Source organism: Oncorhynchus masou, chromosome 19, assembly GCF_036934945.1.
Source record: "Oncorhynchus masou masou isolate Uvic2021 chromosome 19, UVic_Omas_1.1, whole genome shotgun sequence".
In the NCBI taxonomy this organism is placed as follows: Eukaryota; Metazoa; Chordata; class Actinopteri; order Salmoniformes; family Salmonidae; genus Oncorhynchus; species Oncorhynchus masou.
In genome coordinates this window covers 1,572,520-1,598,311 of record NC_088230.1, presented here as the reverse complement: position 1 = coordinate 1,598,311, position 25,792 = coordinate 1,572,520, and the positions used below count along the sequence as shown (strand labels likewise).

Genomic DNA, 25,792 nt, shown 5'->3' with positions numbered 1-25,792 from the left:
TTTGGTGAAGCTATAGTTTACTAGAACGGGTCAACAAGCGCTGTAACATGGACATGTGGGAACCCTTACACTATACAGGTGTGTGTCGTAATTCAATCATTTGTTTAATGAAAAATCTTTCTGGATTATAGTAAATTTCCAAAGGTTTTCAAAATCGCATTGGAAACAAGCATTATTAAAGCGTAGACAAAACTTCGGGATTATTGTTCACAATCCTATGCAGTCTTCAATGCATCAACGGAGAACCAAAGAGGAAGCCCTCTTGTGAACGGTGGCTTGCAGCTAGCTATCATAGTCTTGGGAATTTGACAGCACTGCACTGGAAATTTGAACAGAGTAGCCTTTTAACAGGATCAGTACAGAACTGTTTATATTCTTGACAGCTGCAGCGTTGTGGTTTCACCTGCAATACTGTAGGTTTTCCATGGGGTTAGCTTATATAACATGAGGTTATAACATGTTTATTCACTATTAAAAACCAATAACACATTCCTTTAAACAAGGTCAATCAATGAAATGTATTTTATAAAGCCCTTTTTACATCAGCAGTTGTCAAAAAGTGCTTTACAGATACCCAGCCTAAAACCCCAAAGAGAAAGCAATGCAGACAGAAGCAAAGTGTCTAGAAAAGAATTCCCTAGAAGCAGGAACCTAGGAAGAAACCTACAGAGGAACCAGGCCCGCAGGGCTTGCCAGTCCTGTTCTGGCTGTACAGGAACCGTTTACAGTATACGTGGCCAGATCGTTTTTCAAGATGGACTGCATGGACAGGAGAGAGCATCTGAATTTCTCACAATAGTCTATAGTATTTGTCACACATATGATAGTTGGTTCTTTTTATTTATTTAACCTTTATTTAACTAGGCAAGTCAGTTAAGAACAAATTTTAATTTACAATGACGGCCTACCCCGGCCAAACCCTAACCCGGACGACACTGGGCCAATTGTGCACCACCCTACGGGACTCCCAATCACGGCGGGTTGTGATACAGCCTGGAATCAAACCAGGGTCTGTAGTGACGTCTCTAGCACTGAGATGCAGTGCCTTGAGACCGCTGAGCCACTCGGGCGAAACAGTTGTAAGGGGAGTACTATACATTTGTCTAACAATCCTGCTTGGTGGAAGTGTCAACGTCATCCTCCAGAAGGCTCCCTTCTGATTGGTGAATGGCTAGTTAGGGTGTGGTTAAAGTGCATATAACTATGCTATTGCTTTGGGGCTCTTCTGTTGGTTGTTGCTTCTAGTTGGGACCTTGTGTCAACTATCCAGTTAGGTCAGGACTCAGGAGCAGTGTCAATTATCTAGCGTGCTGTTGGCTAAACTAAACTTTCCTCTGCATGACTGCCTCAGTGTCCACTCTCCTATTAGTTGAGTTGACTAAGATACCCTTCAGTCCCTCAGTTTTAGCCTAATCCTCCTGGCCTCGTACCCATCAGAGGGACACTCATCTCCTACTCCTTCCCAAGAGATGTCTTCCCAGGCTTCTCTCCGACCTGCGGTGGTCCTGTCACTGGTTCTGGTTGTGTGGGCTCTGACAGGGCTGACCCATGCCCAGCCCAAGGCTTCTGTCCTGGACTTCTCAGCCAGCCTGGGTAACCTCCTCCCAAGCCTCAGCCGACCAGCCAACTCCAGCCGGATCTTCTATGGGGTAATGTTTGACGCTGGCAGCACTGGCACTCGCATCCACGTCTATACCTTCATACAGAAAGACCCTGGTGAGTTATGCTAAAACTCTACTGGAGAGAGAGAGGAGGTGTTTCGATGTTCCCTGATGTGTTACTCTGTACAATGTAGTGCTATTGAATTGCCCGTTTAGTTCAAGCAAAATTGAATTGGTATATTATTAAATTCTCGTCAATAAACATAACTCTATGCACATCTTCATGAAACATTGTTCATGTTTGCAAATTGTAAATTAAATGCTTATTGCTCCAAGTGGATTTTGTCATCTCAATTGTATGTTTTTTTTTGTTGTTGACGGATCGTTCATGTGTAACTTTTGTCTGACAGAGGAGTTACCAGTGTTGGATAATGAGATGTTCCATTCCATCAAGCCTGGTCTGTCAGCATATGCAGACATGCCTGAAATGGTGAGACAGCAGTGGTTGTAATTGTCGATGCAGCAAGTGGTATTCAAATATTTCAAAAACACTTAAAATGGCTTGAGTCCCTAAAATGCACATCATAATTATCATCTCTACCACCACATTCTCTCCCCAGGGTGGGTACACAGTGAGGCAGCTTCTGAAAGTGGCTAAGAAAACCGTCCCCCGGCTGGAATGGAAGAGAACCCCGCTGGTCTTGAAAGCAACAGCAGGACTCAGGCTGCTGCCCTCAGAGAAAGCCCAGGCTCTACTGGAACAGGTAGGGGTGGGAGCTAGGGCACTCCTAGATCTGATAGGGGGCTGGAGCACTACTAAATCAGGTATGGCACTGCCATAGGTGTTGACACCACATTCATCCTTTCTACTGTCATCTCGCTGTCTTCCCACTCCGCCCCACAGGTGCAGGATGTCTTTGATGAATCTCCCTTCTTCGTCCCAGACGATAGCGTCAGCATAATGAATGGTACAAATGAAGGTAAAGTCTCGTCTACTCATAACCCGTAGTCAACCTCCAGTCAGAGCTATTCATCAGAGGCAGGCTTCAGCAGTGCTCGCGTCTTGGTGGCATCAGTCACTGTTCTCCTTCGACAGCTTGCTGTACACTTTCTTAACCCCGATCTGTTATGATGACGCTGTAGAAAAAGAGGGTTGTTGTTGTTCGTCTGTCTTGGTTACACCTCAAAAAGGTGTAATTATGTGGTGAATGGATTTAGTGGTTTACCAAACCATGTGTGGTGTAATTGATTTGTCAGCATTTTGTCTCAAATGAAAGCCCTCTTACACAAACTAATGTCAAACTAATGCTTATGCATGTCAAACAAGGGATGAGTTAACTGCACTGTCAGATCAGTATTACCCTCACTTGAATTATACTTTTTTGTTCTTGTAGGAATCTTGGCGTGGGTTACTGTGAACTTTTTGACAGGTGAAGCTTGTAACTTTTTGTCATAGTACATATTGTAATGCATTATTGTCACTTTTCAAACTATTTTGTTTAGGCTATTATATTATCAGGTTGTAGGGTCAGCTATAAACAGGTAACTGCCAAAATAATGGAAACAAAAAGAGAGAAGACAAAACAAAAAGAGGGAAAAAAGTATGTATATTGAAAACAAGTGCTTTCACACAGGTGTGGTTCCTGAGTTAATTAAGCAATTATCATCTCATCATGCTTAGGGTAATGTATAAAAATTCTGGGCAGGCCATTATTTTGGCTACCATGGTTATACCACCATAGGATGACAATGCCCCCATCCAAAGGGCACGAGTAAACAATATGCCACGGCATTATCAGACACCAGATCTCAACCCAATTGAAGACTTATGGGAGATTCTGGAGCGGCGCCTGAGAGCGCTTTCCATCACAAACAAAACACTAAATAATGGAATTTCTCGTGAAAGAATGGTGTTGCATCCCTCCAATAGAGTTTCAGACACTTGTAGAATATATGACAAGGTGCATTGAAGCTGTTCTGGCTCGTGGGGGCCCAACACACTATTAAGACGCTTTATGTTGGTGTTTCATTTATTTTGGCAGTTACTTGTATATACACATAAATCAGACAGTTGACTCCCACCGTCTTCAGAGGGAACTTGTCAATAAAGTTGGTTCAAATGTGAAGCATGTTATTTTAGGCCACCTGTATGCTGAGACCAGGAAGACAGTGGGGATTCTGGATCTGGGGGGAGGATCGACTCAAATCACTTTTCTTCCTAAATCCAAGGTTAGTGTCCATTTGTACAAGTTGATTCATTTTCAATATTGTGTTTCTATATTGTGTTAACAGTTTTTATTGGAATGGTAATAACATTTATTGACTGATTTTTCCTGTGCAGAAAACCCTTGGAAGTTCTCCTGATGACTATATTGCCAGAATTGACATGTCCAACTCGACATATGAACTCTACACTCACAGGTATACAATCTATATCCACTGATGCAGCAAGTATAAACAGTCATATTTCTTCGTAACAAATCCGTAAGGTAGGTATTTGTAACTGTTTTCCAAGTAAGATTGATTGATTGATTGATTGATTGAATTGACAGCTACCTGGGTAATGGACTGATGGCAGCTAGACTGGCAGCCCTAGGAGCACTGGGGGCAGACGGTACAGGGATTACACATTTTACATATCATCATCAGCATGTTATCTCCATTTAGACAATATAGGTTTCAGAACATGTATAAAATGTTTACTTTGCCATGTTATTCATAGACCCCCATTTATTATTTTGTTACTTTACACTCCAGGGTTAGAGTGGAGAGTGTTCAAAAGCTCCTGCCTGCCTAAGAAGTTCAGAGAGGAGTGGAGCTTTGGAGGACTCACCTACATAGTCAGTGGGATACCTGATGGTGAGTCAGCCAACTCACTATATCTGCTAGAAGTACAGTCAAATATGTACCATAGTAAATCAACCTTGGAACAGTTCTTTGGATGGTAACACAAAACATAGCATGCTGGGGTACCTATCAATGTGTCCTCTATGCAGGATGGTAAGGTTTACCTGAGTTTGCTCATCGGGGTATTAGGTCTCGGGTGCTGTGGAGCAGTTTGTTACAAATGTGTGTGAAAAGTGCTATACACATGCATTTCATTGATTGATTGAAAACGTGTCATAATAGTATCCTGTTTCTGTCCCTGTCCCAGGTAATGTGGGATACAAGCTGTGTTACCAGGAAGTGCTGAAGGTGGTAAAGGGAATAGTTCACCAGCCCTATGAGTTGAAAGACACCAGTGTGTTCTACGCTTTCTCCTATTACTTTGACCGAGCCGTGGATGCAGGCCTTATTGGTGAGAGGAAGCACACACTATGACTTACACACAATACTTCAACCAAGCAGTGGAATTTTCAGTGAGAGGACACTCACACACAGTATAATTACTCACTGCTAGAATTAGATTTATTCACCTCTCTCTCAACAGGGAAAAAATACTCATTGCTGAGGTGATTGACTCCAGTGTTTTCCCTAGGATTTCTTTCAGCAGCAAAGTTAGAGGGTTGGGGGTTCATGGTAGTGGGAGGGGCCAATGCATGGTTTTAGGGCAAATTTCCTGTAATTCTATACATTTTGCCATTGGGCAGAGGAAGTTAAAGCTTGGTCTTCCAAATGGACAATGACCCCAAGCATACTTCCAAACTTGTGGCAAAATGGCTTAAGGATAGCAAAGTCAAAGTATTTGGAGTGGCCATCACAAAGCCCTGACCTCAATCCCATAGAAGATTTATGGGCAGAGCTGAAAGAGCATGTGCGAGCAAGGAGGCCGACAAACCTGACTAAGTTACACCAGCTCTGTCAGGAGGAATGGGCCAAAATTCAGCCAACTTATTGTGGGAAGCTTGTGGAAGGCTACCTGAAACGTTTGACCCAAGTTAAACAATTTAAAGGCAATGCTACCAAATACTAATTGAGTGTCTGTAAACTTCTGACCCACTGGGAATGTGATGAAAGAAATAAAAGCCTAAACAAATCCTTCTCTTTACTATTATTCTGACATTTCACAATCTTAAAGTGGTGATCTAACTGACTTAAGACAGGGAATTGTAACTGGGATTAAATGTCAGGTATTGTGAAAAACTGAGTTTACATGTATTTGGCTAAAGTGTATGTAAACGTCCGACTTAAACTGTAGGGGAAACACTGGACTCAGTGGTGCGTTAAAGATGTGGAGTTATTACAGTGGTGTCATTGGTTGTCGACTCAGTGAGTGAGATGAGAAAGGTTGCAGGCCCAATTGTTAGTATGATGGAGATGTACTGTGTAGCCCTGCTGTCATTATGAATGATAGTGTGATAAGTGTTTCTCTCTGATGGAAAGGTTAATGACCCCAATGCTCCTCTCTTTCAGACAGGACCCAAGGAGGAATGCTGGAGGTCAGGGACTTCAAGAAGAGAGCTAAAGAGGGTGAGAACCAGATAAGCCCGAATCATGATATGCATAGCAATGGATTTATCATTACTATTTAGTGAGAGACTTGCTTCTCTGCGCAGTGCACTTCAGACATGCCGTGCATGGCAATGTATTATACCCATATCAGACTTACTGCGCTGTGTACTGGAGAAGTCTCATTGGCTGAAAGTGTCTTCCTCTCCTCCTTCCTTTACTGCACTGATCTGGAAACTGATTTTTGTTTCTTATTCCAGTGTGTAACAAGATGTCTAAGTACCATCCGATCAGCCCCTTCCTGTGTATGGACATGACCTACATCACCTGTCTGCTCAAAGACGGCTTTGGCTTCAAGGAGAACACTGTACTGCAGGTGAGACAGTAAAGCCGTAATGCACAATAGTCCTTTTTGGCAAGTCAATAAAGCAAAACAACACTTTTTAAAGACAGGATCAGTTCAAATGTTTTATTTATTTAAATAAATACAAAAAGACATGTTTTGTGATTTGGTGTGTGTTGTCTCTCTTCCCTAGCTGACTAAGAAAGTCAACAACGTGGAGACAAGCTGGGCTTTAGGTGCCACATTCAACCACTTCCAGAACCTAAAGATCCACAGATAGACAAGGAGCCACAGGTCTGGGTGGGCAGGAGGGGAAAACCACTGGATTAGATGGTGCTCAAAAATAAATGGACTGAGGAACTATTGTTGTTTTAAACATAACAGCCTTTGACCCTGCCTTAGTGTGAATTGTAATGTCTTAAAAATATGCCTTGCATCTTTGACTTACTATTTGACTATCAAGATTTGACATTTCTGAGATAACATTACAATTGTTACAACTATTTTTGTTACCCAACACCTAAATGGTTGGTCCTATAGTTCAGTAGGTCTGTTGTTTTCATGTGACTGGTTGCTATAGCACAGTGGTCTCATATTATTTACATCTCTATTAAAGCACTGGGGGCTGTCGCTGACTGAAACGCCACTTAGTTGTGTTACTGTATAAAAGGTGGATATTTTGACCGTCTGTTTAATATCACTTGGGTGTGATCTTTATTTTCATTGAAAAAATAAACTGGTATGAGAGTGTGCTTTTCAAAAAAAAGTGTGTTCAATTGTTCTACATGCAGCCCTCTGTGCATCAAATCGTACTGTGCTTTAGTTCCAATAGCAGCTTGGGAGTTTGCAACTGATTTCAACGTTTCCTTTCTACTAATGATGGAGGACGGAGCACATTTAATAATGTCCTTTTCAAATAGTCTTACGTCAGCTATCGACTTGATTCATTTGTGAATTAAGCTAAAAACAACAGCCTTAATAGTGTTTTACAAAACACTGCATGTTGAGCTTACACAGTTGATTTAGTACGTTTCACAATGACAAATCCAGGTAGCTACATGTACTTTCTTTTAATAAAACTCACGATTTGTATATCTGTCTTATTTCTTTGGAAAGTCACCTGATAGTCATTTGTATTTATAAACTACAGAAAACATCTTTGTACAAGTTCTAGAACATTTCATACGATCTTTCTCAAAATAAAACCCTTAGTAGCTAATTACAGATATCTACAGGGCTAAAAGTGAAGGATGCATCTATGTACAGAGAGCTTTGCCTCAAATGCCTGAGATTTGCCCAACAGACTTGACTACAACAGGGCCACCACATCCTCTGGGTATGTGTGGCTTGCTGTTGTCATGGTGACCAGGTCATGGGGTTGAGAGAGAACAACCACCGAGTCTGCCGAGCCTAGAAAGGAGGAGGAAAGGAAGAGGAGGATGGAAGGCATTAAATAACTAACATGGTCATAGGCTGTTCCCATGGTTTTGGACAAGAATATAACAGTGTCGCTAACTGTTGGAGAGGGTTTTGCATTGGTGATGGGTTGTATGACAAAGTGTGAGAGTGTGTCTACCTTGGGCTCGCAGCATGGCATGGTGGACGTTAATTGGATCAACCCCTGTAGTCATGGTTACCATGGTGTCGACGGGCGACCCGTCGGCCTCCAGTAAACTGCTGTGTGTCAAAGCCTCACCTGTCAATAACACACAGGGGACATACTGTACATTACAGGTATGTTTGTGTGCCATATTGAACTTTCCAGATGGAAAATAACGGGCTGGTTCCACACATACACACACCAAGGCTGCGGCTGAATTGGGTGCGTTTGTGGTGGGTTGGAACTGGAAGAAAGAACGCTCGTAACCAGGCTTGGAGACCACTAGCCTAGTTTGTGTGTTACCCGTTTCTCTGCCCTCGTTCCCCTGAGCCTCCTCTCCATGTCTCTTCCTCATGTGAACATTCCTGCTACCGCTCTGAGAGAACGTCTTCCCACAGATCCCACACTGGTGGGGCTTTTCTCCTGGAACACGATAACACATATCAGTGGTTTGCATCTTAAATGGAACTCTATTCAGTGCACTACCTTTGCACATAAGGCCATAAGGCTCTGGTCAAAAGGAGTGCACTATATAGGGAATAGGGTGTCATGAGAGACAACCAGTGACACACACTGAAGCTAAAGTTATGTGTTTGTAGACAGTAGGAACTCGATTTCCACATATTCAGTTGACATAGATAAACAAAGCTAACTGTTGTAATTTCACTATATATAGACTGAAAAGCTGAAACTGGCGTGTTGTTCTCACCTGAGTGTACGAGCATGTGTTTGCGTAGACTGGAGTACTCAGCGAAGGACCGACCACAACCATCTGCTTCACACAAGAAGGGCTTCTCACCTGTAGACAACACACACTGTTAGCACTGAGGAGGTGTGCCCTAGCAGGAAGACCACTCTGTGCAGCTCACCCTGCACTATCAGCTCCAATGTAAATAACATGAGTCTATAAACCAGAGTTACACTGTTAGCACTGAGGAGGTGTGCCCTAGCAGGAAGACCACTCTGTGCAGCTCACCCTGCACTATCAGCTCCAATGTAAATAACATGAGTCTATAAACCAGAGTTACACTGTTAGCACTGAGGTGGTGTGCCCTAGCAGGAAGACCACTCTGTGCAGCTCACCCTGCACTATCAGCTCCAATGTAAATAACATGAGTCTATAAACCAGAGTTACACTGTTAGCACTGAGGTGGTGTGCCCTAGCAGGAAGACCACTTTATGCAGCTCACCCTGCACTATCAGCTCCAATGTAAATAACATGAGTCTATAAACCAGAGTTACACTGTTAGCACTGAGGTGGTGTGCCCTAGTAGGAAGACCACTTTATGCAGCTCACCCTGCACTATCAGCTCCAATGTAAATAACATGAGTCTATAAACCAGAGTTACACTGTTAGCACTGAGGTGGTGTGCCCTAAAAGGAAGACCACTTTATGCAGCTCACCCTGCACTATCAGCTCCAATGTAAATAACATGAGTCTATAAACCAGAGTTACACTGTTAGCACTGAGGTGGTGTGCCATCTAGCAGGAAGACCACTTTATGCAGCTCACCCTGCACTATCAGCTCCAATGTAAATAACTGTGAGTCTATAAACCAGAGTTACACTGTTAGCACTGAGGAGGTGTGCCCTAGCAGGAAGACCACTTTATGCAGCTCACCCTGCACTATCAGCTCCAATGTAAATAACATGAGTCTATAAACCAGAGTTACACTGTTAGCACTGAGGTGGTGTGCCCTAGTAGGAAGACCACTTTATGCAGCTCACCCTGCACTATCAGCTCCAATGTAAATAACACGAGTCTATAAACCAGAGTTACACTGTTAGCACTGAGGCGGTGTGCAATAGTAGGAAGACCACTGTATGCAGCTCACCCTGCACTATCAGCTCCAATGTAAATAACATGAGTAAGTCTACTTCTGATAAGCTTCCCAATAAAGCATTAAAAACAATCAAGCAACACAGAAAAGTGCTACAAATAGCCAATATTAACATATGTAGCCTAAGAAACAAGGTCCATGAAGTCAATAACATGCTTGCTAACAGACGACATTCATATTCTGACTATCTCTGAAACTCACTTAGATAGTACCTTTGATGGTACAGTGGTAGCAGTACATGGTTATAACATCTACCGAAAAGGGACGATTTTGCAGTAAAGGAATCACATTCCTGTAAAGCTTAGAGAAGATCTAATGTTAAATACTGTTGTAGTAATCTGGCTACAGGTTCATCTGCCTCACCTAAAGCCCATTCTGGTGGGAAGCTGCTATAGACAGTCAGTATCTGGATAATGTTAAATACTGTTGTAGTGATATGGCTACAGGTTCATCTGCCTCACCTAAAGCCCATTCTGGTGGGAAGCTGCTATAGACAGTCAGTATCTGGATAATGTTAAATACTGTTGAAGTAATATGGCTACAGGTTCATCTGCCTCACCTAAAGCCCATTCTGGTGGGAAGCTACTATAGACAGTCAGTATCTGGATAATGTTAAATACTGTTGAAGTAATATGGCTACAGGTTCATCTGCCTCACCTAAAGCCCATTCTAGTGGGAAGCTGCTATAGACAGTCAGTATCTGGATAATGTTAAATACTGTTGAAGTAATATGGCTACAGGTTCATCTGCCTCACCTAAAGCCCATTCTGGTGGGAAGCTGCTATAGACAGTCAGTATCTGGATAATGTTAAATACTGTTGAAGTAATATGGCTACAGGTTCATCTGCCTCACCTAAAGCCCATTCTGGTGGGAAGCTGCTATAGACCACCAAGTGCTAACAGTCAGTATCTGGATAACATGTGAAATGCTTGATAACTAATGCTGCAGAAATTTGCTTTAAAGCAGTATCCACATCCATAGGATGTAGTGATCACAATAAAATAGCCATATCTAGGAATACCAAAGTTCCAAAGGTTGGGCCTAATATAGTGTATAAGAGGTCATACAATAAGTTTTGTAGTAATTCATATGTTGATGATGTAGAGAATATTTGCTGGTCTGTGATGTGTAAATGAGGAGCAACCAGAAGCTGCACTTGACACATGAAATTGCTTATTCCAATCACTGATAAGCACGCACCCATTAAGAGAATGACTGTAACAACTTAAATCGCCTTGGATTGATGAGGAATTGAAAAATTGTACGGTTGAGAGGGATGAGGCAAAAGGAATGGCAAATAAGTTTGGCAGCCCAACTGGCAAAAGTACTGCAAATTAAGAAATCATGTAACTAAACAAAAATACAAATAAAATATAATATGAAACAAAGATCAATTATATAAAGAATGATAGTAAAAAGCTTTGGGGCACCTTAAATTAAATTTTGGGGAAAAAAGCCAACTCGGCTCCATCATTTATTGAATCAGATGGCTCATTCATCACAAACCCCACTGACATTGCAAACTACTTTAATGATTTTTTTCATTGGCAAGATAAGAAAACTTAGGGATGACATGACAGCAACAAATGCTGACACTACACATCCAAGTATATCGGACCAAATTATGAAAAACAAGAATTGTATTTTGAATTCCGTAAAGTGAGTGTGGAAGAGGGGATTTTTTTATGTTGTCTATCAACAATGAAAAGCCACCGTGGTCTGACAATCCGGATATAAAATGACTGAGGATAATAGCAGACAATATTGCCACATCTTCAGTTTAAGCCTACTAGAAAATGTGTGCCCTCAGGCCTGGAGGGAAGCAAAAGTTCTTCCACTACCCAAGAATAGTAAAGCCCCATTTACTGGCTCAAATAGCCAACGAATCACCCTTTTACCAACCCTTAGTAAACTTCTGGAAAAAAAATATTTGACCAGATAGCATTGTATTTCACAGTAAACAAATTGACAACAGACTTTCAGCACACGTATAGGGAAGGACATTCAACAAGCACAGCACTTACACAAATGACTCATGATTGGCTGAGAGAAATTGATGATAAAATTACTGTGGGGGCTGTCTTGTTAGACTTGAGTGCAGCTTTTGACATTATCGATCATAGTCTGCTGCTGGAAAAACATATGTGTTATGGCTTTACACCCCCTGCTATAATGTGGATAAAGAGTTACTAGTCTAACAGAACACAGAGGGTGTTCTTTAATGGAAGTTGCTCAAACATAATACAGGTAAAATCAGGAATTCCCCAGGGTAGCAGTTTAGGCCCCTTGGTTTAAAAAAAAGTTTGTTTTGTTTTTTACTAACGACATGCCACTGACTTTGAGTCATCCTCATAAATAGCAACTCAACACTATACACGTCAGCTACTACAGCAACTGAAATGACTAACAAAGAGCTGCAGTTAGTTTCAGAGTGGGTGCAAAGGAATAAGTTATCCCTAAATATTTCTAAAACTAAAAGCATTGTATTAGGGAAAAAACATTCACTACACCCTAAATCTATGTGGAAATTGAGCAAGTTGAGATGACAACTCCTTGGAGTAACCCTAGATTGTAAACTGTCATGGTCAAAACATATTGATACAGTAGTAGCTAAGATAATAAAGCGATGCTCTGCATTCTTAACAAAACTATCAACAAAGGCAAGTCCTACAGGCCCTAGTTTTGTTGCACCTTGACTACTGTTCAGTCATTTGGTCAGGTGCAACAAAGGACTTAGGAAAATAGCAATTGACTCAGAATAGGGCAGCACGGCTGGCCCTTGGATGTACACAGAGAGCTAACATTAATAATATGCATGTCAATCTCTACTGGCTCAAAGTGGAGGAGAGATTGACTTCATCACTACTTGTATTTATGAGAGGTATTGACATGTTGAATGCACTGAGCTGTCTGTTTGAACTACTGGCACACAGCTCAGACACCCATGCATACCCCACCAGACGTCTCTTCACAGTCCCCAAGTCCAGAACAGACTATGGGAGGCACACAGTACTACATAGAGCCAGGACTACATGGAACTCTATTCCACATCAAGTAACTGATGCAGCAGTACAATTAGATTTAAAAAACAGAAAAAACACAGTGGGGAATGTGAAGCAACACAAACACAGGCACAGACACATGCATACACACACACGATAACATACGCACTATACACACACATGGATTTAGTATTGTACATATGTGGTAGTGGTGTAGCAGGGACCTGAGGGCACACAGTGTGTTGTGAAATCTGTGAATGTATTGTAATGTTTTTAAAATTGTATAAACTGCCTTTCATTTTCCTGGACCCCAAGAAGCGTGGGGATCCATAATAAATACAAATACAATGATTACACTTTTTTTCTCAGACCAAGCATTATACCACTCTCTCCCACACAAATACACTTATCCCATGTCCTCCCACAGCACTGAAAACACATAATATACATTCAGTTTACTTCTATGCCCTACTACTGGATACAGAGCAGACTAAAAGAGATGTCCTTCCTGCATATGTGCACTTGAGCTCTAGCGCTGTGTACCTCTGTGTGTGTGTGTGTGTATCTGACTGTCCCCACCTGTGTGTGTGCGTTTGTGGTTCTTGAGGTTTCCTGCGGTGGTGAACTTCTTGCCACAGTTTTTCTCTTTGCAGATGAAGGGCTTGTCGCCATTGTGAGTTCTCATGTGGACCTGCAGACGCTGCAGCACGTAGAAACTCTTCCCACAGCCCTCTGCCCCACACCGGAACGTGCGGTCGTTCCTGACACACACACACACACACACACACGCATATGAACATTTGAGGTGGTATTTGAGAATATGGAGAATATGGTGTGTGTATACCTGTGTGTTTTGAGGTGGTATTTGAGAATATGGAGAATATGGTGTGTGTGTGTGTGTGTATACCTGTGTGTTTTGAGGTGGTATTTGAGAATATGGAGAATATGGTGTGTGTGTGTGTGTGTGTGTGTGTATACCTGTGTGTTTTGAGGTGATATTTGAGAATATGGAGAATATGGTGTGTGTGTGTGTGTGTATACCTGTGTGTTTTGAGGTGGTATTTGAGGTGAGCAGGCCAGGTGAAGGTTCTGTAGCAGCCCTCAAAGGAGCAGCGGAGGATCTGTTTAGACGACAGTGTACGAGTGGGTCTCGCCGGCTGTTCTCTCTTCGCCCCCTCCGATAGGAAGCTGGGCAGGTGGTCGCCTAGACAACAAAAGCAGAAATGGGATGCGATACCGTATACTGATGTCTTCCTTTGCCTTATAGTGCACATGAAGAGTAGCTTCTGCTTTTGCAGCGGCTAATGGGGATCCGAATACATACCAAACACCCAGTATCAGCTAAAGTATCAGCGATAACACTTGCTCTTCAATGGTTAGTTGGTGACAGTAAATAAGGGCTGACCCCATTTAGTCGACGGGTCGATTGTTTGGTTAACAGGCTGTTGGTCAAACGAGGTTTCTTTAGTCGAGCAGTCACAATTTACATTTTTTCCCATGGTGCACAAGACAACTATCTGATTCACGCCCGTCTCGTGGACTAATCAATTGCAGAGACCACAGGGATGGCACAGTCTATCACTCTAAAATATGTGATGCTGAAATTGTATATGGTTATAGTATGTAAAAAAATAAATGGTGCACTCAAATATAATTTTACAACAAATGTGCCTTCTCCCTTGTTGGATATGGTCGCTGTCCGCGGTTCTGAAACAAACTTCCGTGCACTGTAGAATTGGCGCCTTACCCCATGTTGCTATGTGCATAATAGCTAAATTAACCAGCATATTGGGATTAAGAACAATGCGGCAGAGGCAGCAGAAACGGCCCTTTCCTTAAACCCTATTCGGACTGGATTAGTTTTACTGGGGAGGGAATGTAATTACGTGTACCAGCGCAAAACACCACATCTGTCATTTTAGTCCTGTACCAATCTGCCATGTCAGTAATTTGTACATTGCAAGAGAGTAACAATTCCAGCCAGAATAACCTAGTGTTTTTTGGCGATAATACTAGTCCCTTGCGAATCGCCATCTCTGTATTTTGAGTGAAATGTCTGTTTGACAGGGGTTGCACAAGGTTTGAGAAGAAAACAATAAGTGATTTGATGAATTGAACAAAGTGCTGCGCATAGCCTATATATGAAGGGCGTCCATGTATCAATGTTTACAGTGAATGCTGTTGTTCATCTGTTTTGTGCGTATGAATTGAATATTGCCAAATGCATCAGTAAAAAATATTGCGGATATTTAATGTAACTGACCTTAACGTTTGTAGTTCACTTTCATCTCCATAGCCTTAAAACGCATCTCAAGTGCAAGTACACTGTTTAGCTCACATCTGAAGGCTGGGGGGCATTTAGGACGTCTACTGCAGATCGCTAAAATATCCTAATGATTATGATCACATTTTCTCAATTCAAATATTATGGAGACACTATGCCAAAGCTGGTTTGGTACGGTTTAGAAACTTGTGAACCAAGCTGGAGTTATCAGTGTATCCTGTTATCGCCTGGAGGTGTTGAACTATCTTCACGCCAGGAAAAAACCCTCCAGGCTTAATCATAACTGTCAATTTATTGGGGAAACGGGGCAGTTTGGATAAAATATAATCCCATCTGAGTCATCCTCTGGAATAACGAACATTATGGGGTAATAATTACGTAACCAACTTTCTCTAGTAATACTAGTCCCGTGAGAATTCTTTATTTTGTACACATTTTCTACATTGTAGAATAATAGTGAAGACATCAAAACTATGAAATAACATATGGAATCACGTAGTAACCAAAACAAAGCATTAAACAAATCAAAATATACAGTTGAAGTTGGAAGTTTACATACACCTAGGTTGGAGTCATTAAAACTCGTTTTAAAACAAAACAAATTTATTGAAAAAAATTGTAGACCTCCACAAGTCTGGCTCATCCTTGGGAGCCATTTCCAAATGCCTGAAGGTACCACATTCATCTGTACAAACAATAGTATGCAAGTATAAACACCATGGGACCACGTAGCCATCATACCGCTCAGGAAGGAGATGTGTTCTGTCTACTAGAGATGAACCTACTTTGGTGCAAAAAGTGCAAATCAATCCCAGAACAACAGCAAAGGACCTTGTACCTGTTTCCTCCAGCATCTATATCCACAGTAAAATGAGTCCTATATCGACAGAACCTGAAAGGCCGCTCAGCAAGGAAGAAACCACTGCTCCAGAACTGCCATAAAAAGCCAGACTACGTTTGCAACTGCACATGGGGACAAAGATCGTAATTTTTGGAGAAATGTCCTCTGGTCTGATGAAACAAAAATAGAACTGTTTGGCCATAATGACCATTGTTACCTTTGGAGAAAAAAGGGGAGGCTTGCAAGCCGAAGAACACCATCCCAACCGTGAAGCACGGAGATGGCAGCATCATGTTGTGGGGGTGCTTTGCTGCAGGAGGGACTGGTGCACTTCACAAAAGAGATGGCATCATGAGGATATAAAAATTTTGTGGATATATTGAAGCAACTTTTCAATACATCAGTCAGTCAGTTAAAGCTTGGTTGCAAATGGGTCTTCCAAATGGACGATAACCCCAAGCATACTTCTAAAGTTGTGGCAAAGTGGCTTAAGGACAACAAAGTCAAGCTATTGGAGTGCAATCACAAAGCCCTGACCTCAATCCTATAGAAAATCTGTGGGCAGAACTGAAAAAGCGTGTGTGAGCAAGGAGGCCTACAAACCTGACTCAGTTACACCAGCTCTGTCAGGAGGAATGAGCCAAAATTCACCAAACTTATTGTGGGAAGCTTGTGAAAGGCTACCTGAAATGTTTGAGCCAAGTTAAACAATTTGAAGGCAATGCAACAAAATACTAATTGAGTGCATGTAACCTTCTTACCCACTGGGAATGTGATGAAAGAAATAAAACCTGAAATAAATCATTCTCTCTAGTATTATTCTGACATTTCACATTCTTAAAATAAAAAGTGGTGATCCTAACTGACATAAGACAGGGAATTTGTACTGGGATTAAATGTCAGGAATTGTGAAAAACTGAGTTTAAATGTATTTGGCTAAGGTGTATGCAAACTTCCGACTTCAACTGCATTTTAGATTTTAGATTCTTCAAAGTAGCCACCCTTTGCCTTGATGACAGTGTTGTCCAATCTTGGCATTCTCTCAACCAACTTCACCTGGAATGCTTTTCCAACAGTTTTGAAGGAGTTCCCACATATGCTGAGCCCTTGTTGGCGGCTTTTCCTTCACTCTGTGGTCCAACTCACCCCAAACAGTCTCAAATGGGTTGAGGTCGGTTGATTGTGGAGGCCAGGTCATCTGATGCAGCATTCCATCACTCTCCTTCTTGGTCAAATAGCCCTTACACAGCGTAGATGTGTGTTGGGTCATTGTCCTGTTGAAAAATAAATTATAGTACCACTAAGCGCAAACCAGATGGGATGGCGTATCGCTGCAGAATGTTGTGGTAGCCATGCTGATTAAGTGTGCTTTGAATTCTAAATAAATCACTGACAGTGTCACCAGCAAAGCACCCCCACACCTCCATGCTTCACAGTGAGAACCACACATGCGGAGATCATTTGTTCACCTACTCTGCATCTCACAAAGACACGGCATTTGGAACTAAATATCTAAACTTGGACTCGGACCAAAAGGACAGATTTCAACCGGTCTAATATCCATTGCTTATATTTCTTGGCCCAAGCAAGTATCTTCTTCTTATTAGGGTCCTTTAGTAATGGCTTCTTTGTAGCAATTTGACCACGAAGGCCTGATTCACGCAGTCTCCTCTGAACAGTTGATGTTGAGATGTCTGTTAATTGAACTCTGAAGCATTAATTTGGGCTGCAATTTCTGAAGCTGGTAACTCTATTGAACTTATCCTCTGCAGCAGAGGTAACTCTGGGTCTTCCTTTCCTGTGGCGGTCCTCATGAGAGCCAGTTACATCATTGCGCTTGATGTTTTTGAGACTGCACTTGAAGAAACTTTTAAAGTTCAAGAAATTTTCCAGATTGACTGACATGTCATTTCTTTTTGCTTATTTGAGCCGTTCTTGCCATAACATGGACTTCTTCTTTTACCAAATAGCACTATCTTCTGTATTCCACCCCTACCTTGTCACAACACAGCTATTGGCTCAAATGCATTAAGAAGGAAAGACATTCCACAGAATAACAAGGCACACCTCTTAATTGAAATGCATTCCAGGTGACTACCTGGAATGCAAAGAGTGTGCCAAGAGTGTGCAAAGCTGTTATCAAGTTAAAGGGTGGCTATTTTGAAGAATCTCAAATATAAAACATGTTTAGATTTGTTTAACACTTTTTCGGTTACTGCATGATTCCATATGTGTTAATTCATAGTGTTGATGTCTTCACTGTTATGCTACCATGTAGAAAACAGTACAAATAAAGAAAAACCCTGGAATGAGTAGGTGTGTCCAAACTTTTGATTGGTACTGTATATCTACAGAAATAAGAAAGTTCTTCCTTCAGTTGCCTCCGAGTGATTCTTTAATAATCTACTGAGCACCAAGCCACATTTTCTCATTAGAACAGACTGGTATGGGGCCTCCCGAGTGGCGCAGCGGTCTAAGGCACTGTATTGCAGTGCTAGAGGAGTCACTACAGATCAGGGTTAGATCCTGGGCCGGGTCATAGCCGGCTGCGACCGGGAGATCCATGAGGCGGCGCACAATTGGTCCAGCGTCGTCCGGGTTAGGGGAGGGTTTGGCCGGCTGGGATGTGCTTGTCCCATCGCACTCTAGTGACTCCTTGTGGCAGCTGGGCGTATGCATGCTGACTTCGGTCGCCAACTGTATGGCGTTTCCTCCGACACATTGGTGCGGCTGGCTTACGGGTTAAGCGGGCAGTGTGTCAAGAAGCAGTGAGACTTGGCGGGGTCATGTTCCGGAGGACGCATGACATGACTCTCGACCTTCACCTCTCCCGAGTCCAACGGGAGATGCAGCAATGGGAGAAGACTGTAAAAAAAATACCAATTGGATATCATGAAAAAAAAAAAAAAAAAGTAAAATAAAATGATATTACTTACTACTTAGTGTTGTTTACACTGTTCCAAACCAGAAAAATAATATTGTAATCTAACAGCACCGGTTTGTTACACACAATATACAAGCAGATCTCACTCATATACCCTCCTTTTTCTAGATCTCCTTCTTCTTCTTATTATTACAATTATTATTATGATCATCATTATAATAAGTAATGTCGTTATCATTAGCAGGCTTAGTATAGTAGCCTTGTATAACCACCATCGAGCTGTAGGCCTAAGAACATGTCCTATTTAGGCTTAATAACCTAACTTAGGCCTACTGCATATTTTAATTAATGGGCTACTGTATCAACCAATAATTTATTAATTCATGCCATCACACAGCATATGGGACATTCATGCTTTGAAATGCAATCGAGCATTTTAGTTTTAAAGTTAAGTAACAAAGGGAGCTTTGAATAATTAGCCTCAACAATAAATAAACTGCAATTCACGAAGGCATGCAACTGTTTTTCGTCTGCTGTAGCAAAGGCTTTAAATATCTTGTTTTTCATTAGAACAGACTCTCTGGTCCACTTATTTATCGAATGCTGTTTACACTGTTCCAAATGGTCAGAAAAAAATGATATTGTAATCTTACAGCATCTTTTTGGCACACTCACAATGCTTGCTCCTATACCCTCCTTTTTCTGGATCTCCAGTAGTTTCCACAACTAAGTCAAATGTCTTCCACAGATCTGACTTCCCCTTCCCTCCTGAGCAACCAGTAAACATTCGCCCATTGAGTTTATTTTCACATCTTCCGTATCCATTTTGCTGTCGACATTACCGTGTTCGGAGTTTGTTATAACCAATTTATTGATGTGATTATGATAGGATATCAACCCATGCCATTCTTACATGTTTCATGTAAAGAGAGCAAGGGTTGAGGGAATAGGAGATGCTTTTCAGTCAGAAACAAGTAAGACCCTAAATGTCTGTAACTATGTTGCAGCTTCAGCACGGACAGAGGAATAAACACTTGCTGTGCTGTGGTGCCTTTTCGATGCAGTAGGGAGGAGAGCGAGACAATGTGCGCCAGTCACACAGGCACTCACTGTCATTTTTTTAACACAGTGTGACCATCGGGCTCTTTCTTGGGTCATTTGTGTGTCTGAATTATTGAATCAGACATATATGTAGTTGATTTTATTCAACTAGGGTGTGTGTGTCTATATATGGAAAAATAAGTTTAAACATTTCAACCAATCGAATGGTCGAAAGAACAGGACAACTCTTGACTGACCAAGATTTTTTGTGTGTCAAGGACAGCCCTACAGTAAACCATCATTAAAGTCAACCCACCACGATAAAAACCCTTCAAAAAAAGAAGAAGTGACATTACTGTTGGTGCCATTCCCAGCCCTAGCGTCCTGGCTAGCCTTGGCATCTTTAGCCAGCTGTGCCCGCGTGGCTGCGATGAGGCTGTCGTGCGCCAGCTCCTGTACCCTCAGGTACCAGGGGGCAGTGCCATCCACTCCACAATCCCCGGACGAGATCACCTCTTCTTCCTCTTCCTCTGCACCATCTGCTGAGAAGATTAGGGGCTCAGAGGAGGTTGCTAGACCTGGGAGAATAGGAAGGGAGGGGAGGGATGGAGGGCGAACAGAAAAAGGAGGGTGGAGAGGAGAGAGAGTTTGTCAGGGCATGATGAAGTGTCCTTGTCACGTTATCTCAGTCCTACAAAGTAAACAAAACAAGGTCATAAGAGAATAATTGTGATCATTTGCCAGACAGAGACAGAGCATGGCAAAGACAGAGCATCCAGAGATGAGATAATAAACACTTGTCAGTGCATTTGCATGACATTTCAAAGCTGCTTTGTCACACCACAGTACAGATAACAGTTAAATACTGCATTTCAAAACTAGGGATGGCCACGGTTATTCTAATACCCAAACGGACGTTAGTATTCGATTACTTGTGTGAATACTTTTTGTTGTTGTTGTATAGGCCTATTTTAACAATGAAAGGCATTGTCTAAATTAAATTAAAATATCCATGTGACATTGTTATATACCATGACATTTGAAAATCTTAATTTAATAAAACTGAATGTAGTTTTTATGACGTGTGCCCTATAAAAAAAACACATACCGGTAGCCTTCATGTAGCAAGGTGTTTTTGTCAGCCTATCAAAGCACCACTACAGTCAGAGGATCCATGTGCAGAAAGTAAAGTGAGAGATGCAATGCAAAATGGAATTAAAATTAAGGAATTCAAAGTTAGCTAAATGAGAACGAGCAGACTGTAGGCTACACTGAGCAACCATCAAGTAGGCTGTTTAATCTGAATGGACTCGTTGGTTTTTGTAGACAAGCTCAGGGAGCGCAGCAAATGCTGCCTCGCCTAGCTAGCAAGTTTTTTCTCTCAGATTTGATGCAGTCAGGCGCTGTATGTCCTCACAAAGCGAGGGCCATACAGAAATGGTTTGTCGAGATCGGTTTGGAAGTACTTGACCCTGACCTCAACCATATTAGGGATGAATTGGAACTCCGACTACGAGCCAGAACTAATCGCACATCATCAGTGCCCGATCTCACTAATGCTCGTGGCTGAATGGAAGCAGGTCCCCGCAGCAAAGTTCCAACATCTAGTGGAAAGCCTTCCCAGAAGAATGGAGGCTGTTATAGAAGCAAAGGGGGGGACCAACTCCATATTAATGGCCATGATTTTGGAATGAGATGTTCGATGATGTTCACACACTTTTGTCCATGTAATGTAATCAAAGGTTTAGCATTTGTCCCATATTCCTAACACACAATGACTACATCAAGCTTGTGACCTTACAAACTCGGATGCATTTGCAGTTAGTTTTGGGTTATCTAAATACTGGTCACTATTACTCTTCTTTACATGTATATATTACCATAAGTGTTTATATACAGTGCCTTGCGAAAGTATTCGGCCCCCTTGAACTTTGCGACCTTTTGCCACATTTCAGGCTTCAAACATAAAGATATAAATCTGTATTTTTTTGTGAAGAATCAACAACAAGTGGGACACAATCATGAAGTGGAACGACATTTATTGGATATTTCAAACTTTTTTAACAAATCAAAAACTGAAAAATTGGACGTGCAAAATGATTCACCATCCCAACCATGAAGCATGGGGGTGGCAGCATCATGTTGTGGGGGTGCTTTGCTGAAGGAGGGACTGGTGCACATCACAAAATAGATCGCATCATGAGGAGGACAATTATGTGGATATATTGAAGCAACAGCTCAAGACATCAGTCAGTCAGTTAAAGCTTAGTTGCAAATGGGTCTTCCAAATGGACAATGACTCCAAGCATACTTCCAAAGTTGTGGAAAAATGGCTTAAGGACAGCAAAGTCAAGGTATTGGAGTGGCCATCACAAATCCCTGACCTCAATCCCACAGACAATTTGTGGGCAGAACTGAAAAAGCGTGTGCGAGCAAGGAGGCCTACAAACCTGACTCAGTTACACTAGCTCTGTTAGGAGGAATGGGCCAAAATTCACCCAGCTTATTGTGGGAAGCTTGTGGAAGGCTAACCAATTTAAAGGCAATGCCACCAAATACTAATTGAGTGTATGTAAACTTCTGACCAACTGGGAATGTGATGAAAGAAAAGATTAAATAAATCCTTCTGTACTATTATTCTGACATTTCACATCCTCAAAATAAAGTGGTGATCCTAACTGACCTAAGACAGGGAATTTCTATTCTGATTAAATGTCAGGAATAGTGAAAAACTGAGTTTAAATTACTTATCTTTTTTTTTTTTTTACCTTTATTTAACCAGGCAAGTCAGTTAAGAACAAATTATTTATTTATTTTTAATGACGGCCTAGGAACAGTGGGTTAACTGCATGTTCAGGGGCAGAACGACAGATTTGTACCTTGTCAGCTCGGGGTTTGAACTTGCAACCTGCTGGTTACTAGTCCAAAGGCTCTAACCACTAAGCTACCCTGCCGCCCCATTTAGTGTATGTTAACTTCTGACTTCAACTGTATATATCCTACTACCCTGTCACTTTTTATGTATAAACCAACCTCAACTTCTCCAGTATCCCTGAACATTGAATAAGGTACTAACACTGACCTGTATATACTTGTATTCTCTTGTTGTTTCTTCAACCTATATTGCACTTCTGGTGTTTTTTTCACTTGATTATATTTACTATTATTACTACTACTATCACTGCATTGTTGGGAAACAGCTATCGAGGGAAGAATTTCACTGTACTGTTTTACACCGGTTGTATCCTGTGCACATGGCGTACAAACGTTTAAACTTGAAACAATAGGAACTGAATGGTGAATGATGACTGGAGTAATTCTCTTTCTATGCGAGTAGATAATGATGAGTGAAAAAGATTTACAGATTTAAACCAGAGACTGGTTGGTTACGGGCCCAACACTCAACCTCTAGGCTACATCCTTCATTAAGATTATCCCATAATCATAGTAGCATCAACATGTATGTAGAAGTGTTCACAAACATGTTCTATAATAAAAGTGACTCCAAAATGACACTATACATTATTCACCAGTCACTTCCTATTGGACAAAACATAATCTGAAACACAACCAAAAGAAGCTGTAAATGCATCAAACAAGTGTGTAGAATCGTAAGCCTGATGTAATAATTGCATTAGGAATATGGGACCAAATACTACATTTGACTACTTTAATACACTAAAAGTGAAATTTTTTCCAAGTACTTAGGTCAGCTCCCATTTAGACCAGTCAAAGCTATTTTCTGTCCTGGCACCCCAATGGTGGAACCAGCTCCCCATGATGCTATGACAGCAGAATCTATGCCCATACCAGAAAATGTCTGAAACCCTACCTCTTCAAAGAGTATCAACATCTCATGTTCATTTTACAGCACCACATGCAGGCATGCCCTGAAAGAAAAGGTAGCTGTCTATTTAGAAATATGGTGATAGAAGAGTTGTTTTTTTTATGCCTGGGGCCTGCGTCTCCATACCTTTGGCGAGGTTCAAAAGGACATAGGAGGTGCTCTCTGACCGTTGCAGGTCATGGAGGACGGGAGGGGGGCTGGGGGGCATGTGAGGGCTGCGGGGGTGGTGGTGCACCACCATGGGGCTCCGCTCTGCACCCCCAAACTCTGAACGGGATGGAGACCTTGTTGACACATGGCTGAGACCACCCTCTGAGGAATAAAGTAACAGATTACATTAGTGGAGTGGTTAGTTGCCTGAGGACCAATGACAGAGCAGGTTCATAGAGAGATTTAGTCCAAGTGGGAATATATAATATGAAAAACACAAGGTCTTTTTATGGTCTATGAGGATTTCCAGTCATTCTCTTCGATAGCTGTCTCATGCTATCTGTCTGACCTGTCAGACCCAGCCGTGTGCACAGGGAGCTGTCTGCGGGAGCCAGCAGGGGAAGGCAGATGTGTTTGGGCTCCGAGTCCTCCAGACCCTGCCCCAGAGGTATGGATGCGTTCTGGACAAACCGAACCAGCAGCTGCAGAAGCAGAGGGGGAAGTGAGGAAGAGAGAATCTATCAAGCTGTTATGTAGCTACGGGAGGGGTCTATAAGTGCAAATGGAAGACTCCAAATAAATACATCCATGCATTCATGTTGGCAGGTGAATAGTGTGTTGTTACCTCAGGTTTGGAGTCAAGCTCATCTGACAGCATGGATTACGCCTTGAGAGATCTGTTGGGATAAATCAAACTATGCATTAAACTGGGGAGGAATTGTCATCCTTACAAAAACCTATTGTACTTTACTGTCCATTACTTACCCCCAAAATTAGATTTTAAGTGAGATGTCCTATTAGGGTTGGGGTGAGAATTATCATCTCGGTTTCATCAGTTTCCATTCATGAAGTCGTCATAAACCTAAATAGATAATTGGTTGAATGACTTGTTGAAGCTAGCAACTAACATCTCAACAAAAGTGCGTGCGTCTATTAGTTAACTGAGCTGTTAGTCCGTTAACTCAATAGGAATCACAACAAACTTTGCATAATCTGTGAAGGCGAACTAGTTAGCTGGCTAACTAGCACAGCCTCAATGTTTAGCTAAGGCAACATCAATAATGTTGGTTGGTTGGCTGCATAGCAAGCTACCACCAGCACAGCAGCTACTGTTTCTCTAAACAGAATATAGCTATGTTACCAGCTATGATAGATGAACAGTAAGTAACACAACGGTAAAAACTAAATCCACAGAGTTTCTAAACACAGAGTCGCAACATCGCGAGACTTCCGGGAACGCTTGCCAAACAGACCAAACAGACCAGGCCGGGGTTTGGGGAGTTAAGAAATCAATGTGAGAAGTAAAAAAATAATTCCTTAGTTGGTCATTTTCTCAAAATCTACAGGAACAACCTATATTCGAGACAATATTTTAAGAATTTGAACATGTCATTACTCCACCTTCATGAAAGTGACAAACTAACAAGTTTTCCATTTCGTAAAAAAAAAAAAAATCATTATATCGAAGGTGTGCCTTCGATTTGACGGCCTGCACTTGGAAATTCGGCACGAGACGACCGTTAGACACGACGACGTAAAACTGCGCATGAGCAGCTAGCAATCATCGCCTACAACCGTGATTTCTATTGGCTAAGCAGTTTCTGACTATCTTCATACAGTACGATATTTTTTCATTCCCATTGCAGCTAAAAAATATAAAAAACTGGACCGAAAACTGTGTCTATTTTAACGTTAGCTAGTTGGCCGGTGAGTTTGTTAACATTGCAGTTAATAGCTTGCTAGCTTCTTATGCCAAAACAAAGCTTCTCAACAGTCAATCTACGTCGCACATATACACTATAATCAAAACACTAAGACAAAACATGAATTACTAAATATTAATTTAAACATTTTACCTTGTTTTCTTATTTGTACATCAAATAAACGTACCAGCCAACCCAATTCTACGGGACTTCCTGAGAGACAAAACTGGTACTTCCGCATTTCAGTTTTGGAAACGGCAGTTGA

General features: G+C 41.7%; 2 protein-coding genes across 6 annotated transcripts; one reads left to right on the top strand and one right to left on the bottom strand.

The window, feature by feature from the left end:
• LOC135505705 (ectonucleoside triphosphate diphosphohydrolase 5-like) lies at positions 1–7,425 on the top strand. Its single transcript, XM_064924763.1, has 14 exons — positions 1–78; positions 1,395–1,716; positions 2,012–2,091; positions 2,222–2,365; positions 2,506–2,581; positions 2,996–3,031; positions 3,742–3,830; positions 3,943–4,022; positions 4,154–4,215; positions 4,359–4,460; positions 4,756–4,899; positions 5,955–6,011; positions 6,251–6,366; positions 6,527–7,425. Exons 2-14 carry the CDS (start codon positions 1,470–1,472, stop codon positions 6,611–6,613), a joined length of 1,320 nt encoding a protein of 439 aa, XP_064780835.1. The 5' UTR covers positions 1–78; positions 1,395–1,469; the 3' UTR covers positions 6,614–7,425.
• LOC135505704 (zinc finger protein 410-like) lies at positions 6,446–25,792 on the bottom strand. Of its 5 annotated transcripts, XM_064924761.1 has the most exons (12): positions 25,681–25,792; positions 24,590–24,686; positions 24,450–24,501; positions 24,174–24,306; positions 23,801–23,986; positions 20,184–20,405; positions 13,819–13,981; positions 13,357–13,538; positions 8,643–8,732; positions 8,237–8,356; positions 7,910–8,029; positions 6,446–7,743 (listed from the first exon to the last, which is right to left on the bottom strand). In XM_064924761.1, the coding sequence occupies exons 3-12, from the start codon at positions 24,480–24,482 to the stop codon at positions 7,643–7,645; spliced, it is 1,350 nt and encodes a 449-aa protein (XP_064780833.1). In that variant the 5' UTR covers positions 24,483–24,501; positions 24,590–24,686; positions 25,681–25,792; the 3' UTR covers positions 6,446–7,642. The 5 variants fall into 5 exon arrangements, with proteins under 5 accessions (XP_064780833.1, XP_064780829.1, XP_064780831.1 ...); XM_064924757.1 differs by having other exon boundaries at positions 7,910–8,356; XM_064924759.1 differs by having other exon boundaries at positions 7,910–8,356; positions 25,715–25,789.

Coding starts and splice junctions, on each gene's coding strand:
- LOC135505705 (XM_064924763.1), top strand. CDS start 1,470: ATGTCTTCCCAGGCTTCTCTCCGACCTGCGGTGGTCCTGTCACTGGTT. Junction 1,717..2,011: donor CTTCATACAGAAAGACCCTG/GTGAGTTATGCT, acceptor TTTGTCTGACAG/AGGAGTTACCAGTGTTGGAT. Junction 3,831..3,942: donor CTTTTCTTCCTAAATCCAAG/GTTAGTGTCCAT, acceptor TTTCCTGTGCAG/AAAACCCTTGGAAGTTCTCC.
- LOC135505704 (XM_064924757.1), bottom strand. CDS start 24,482: ATGCTGTCAGATGAGCTTGACTCCAAACCTGAG. Junction 13,539..13,818: donor TACCACCTCAAAACACACAG/GTATACACACAC, acceptor TGTGTGTGTCAG/GAACGACCGCACGTTCCGGT. Junction 8,733..13,356: donor CCACAAACGCACACACACAG/GTGGGGACAGTC, acceptor TGTTGTCTACAG/GTGAGAAGCCCTTCTTGTGT.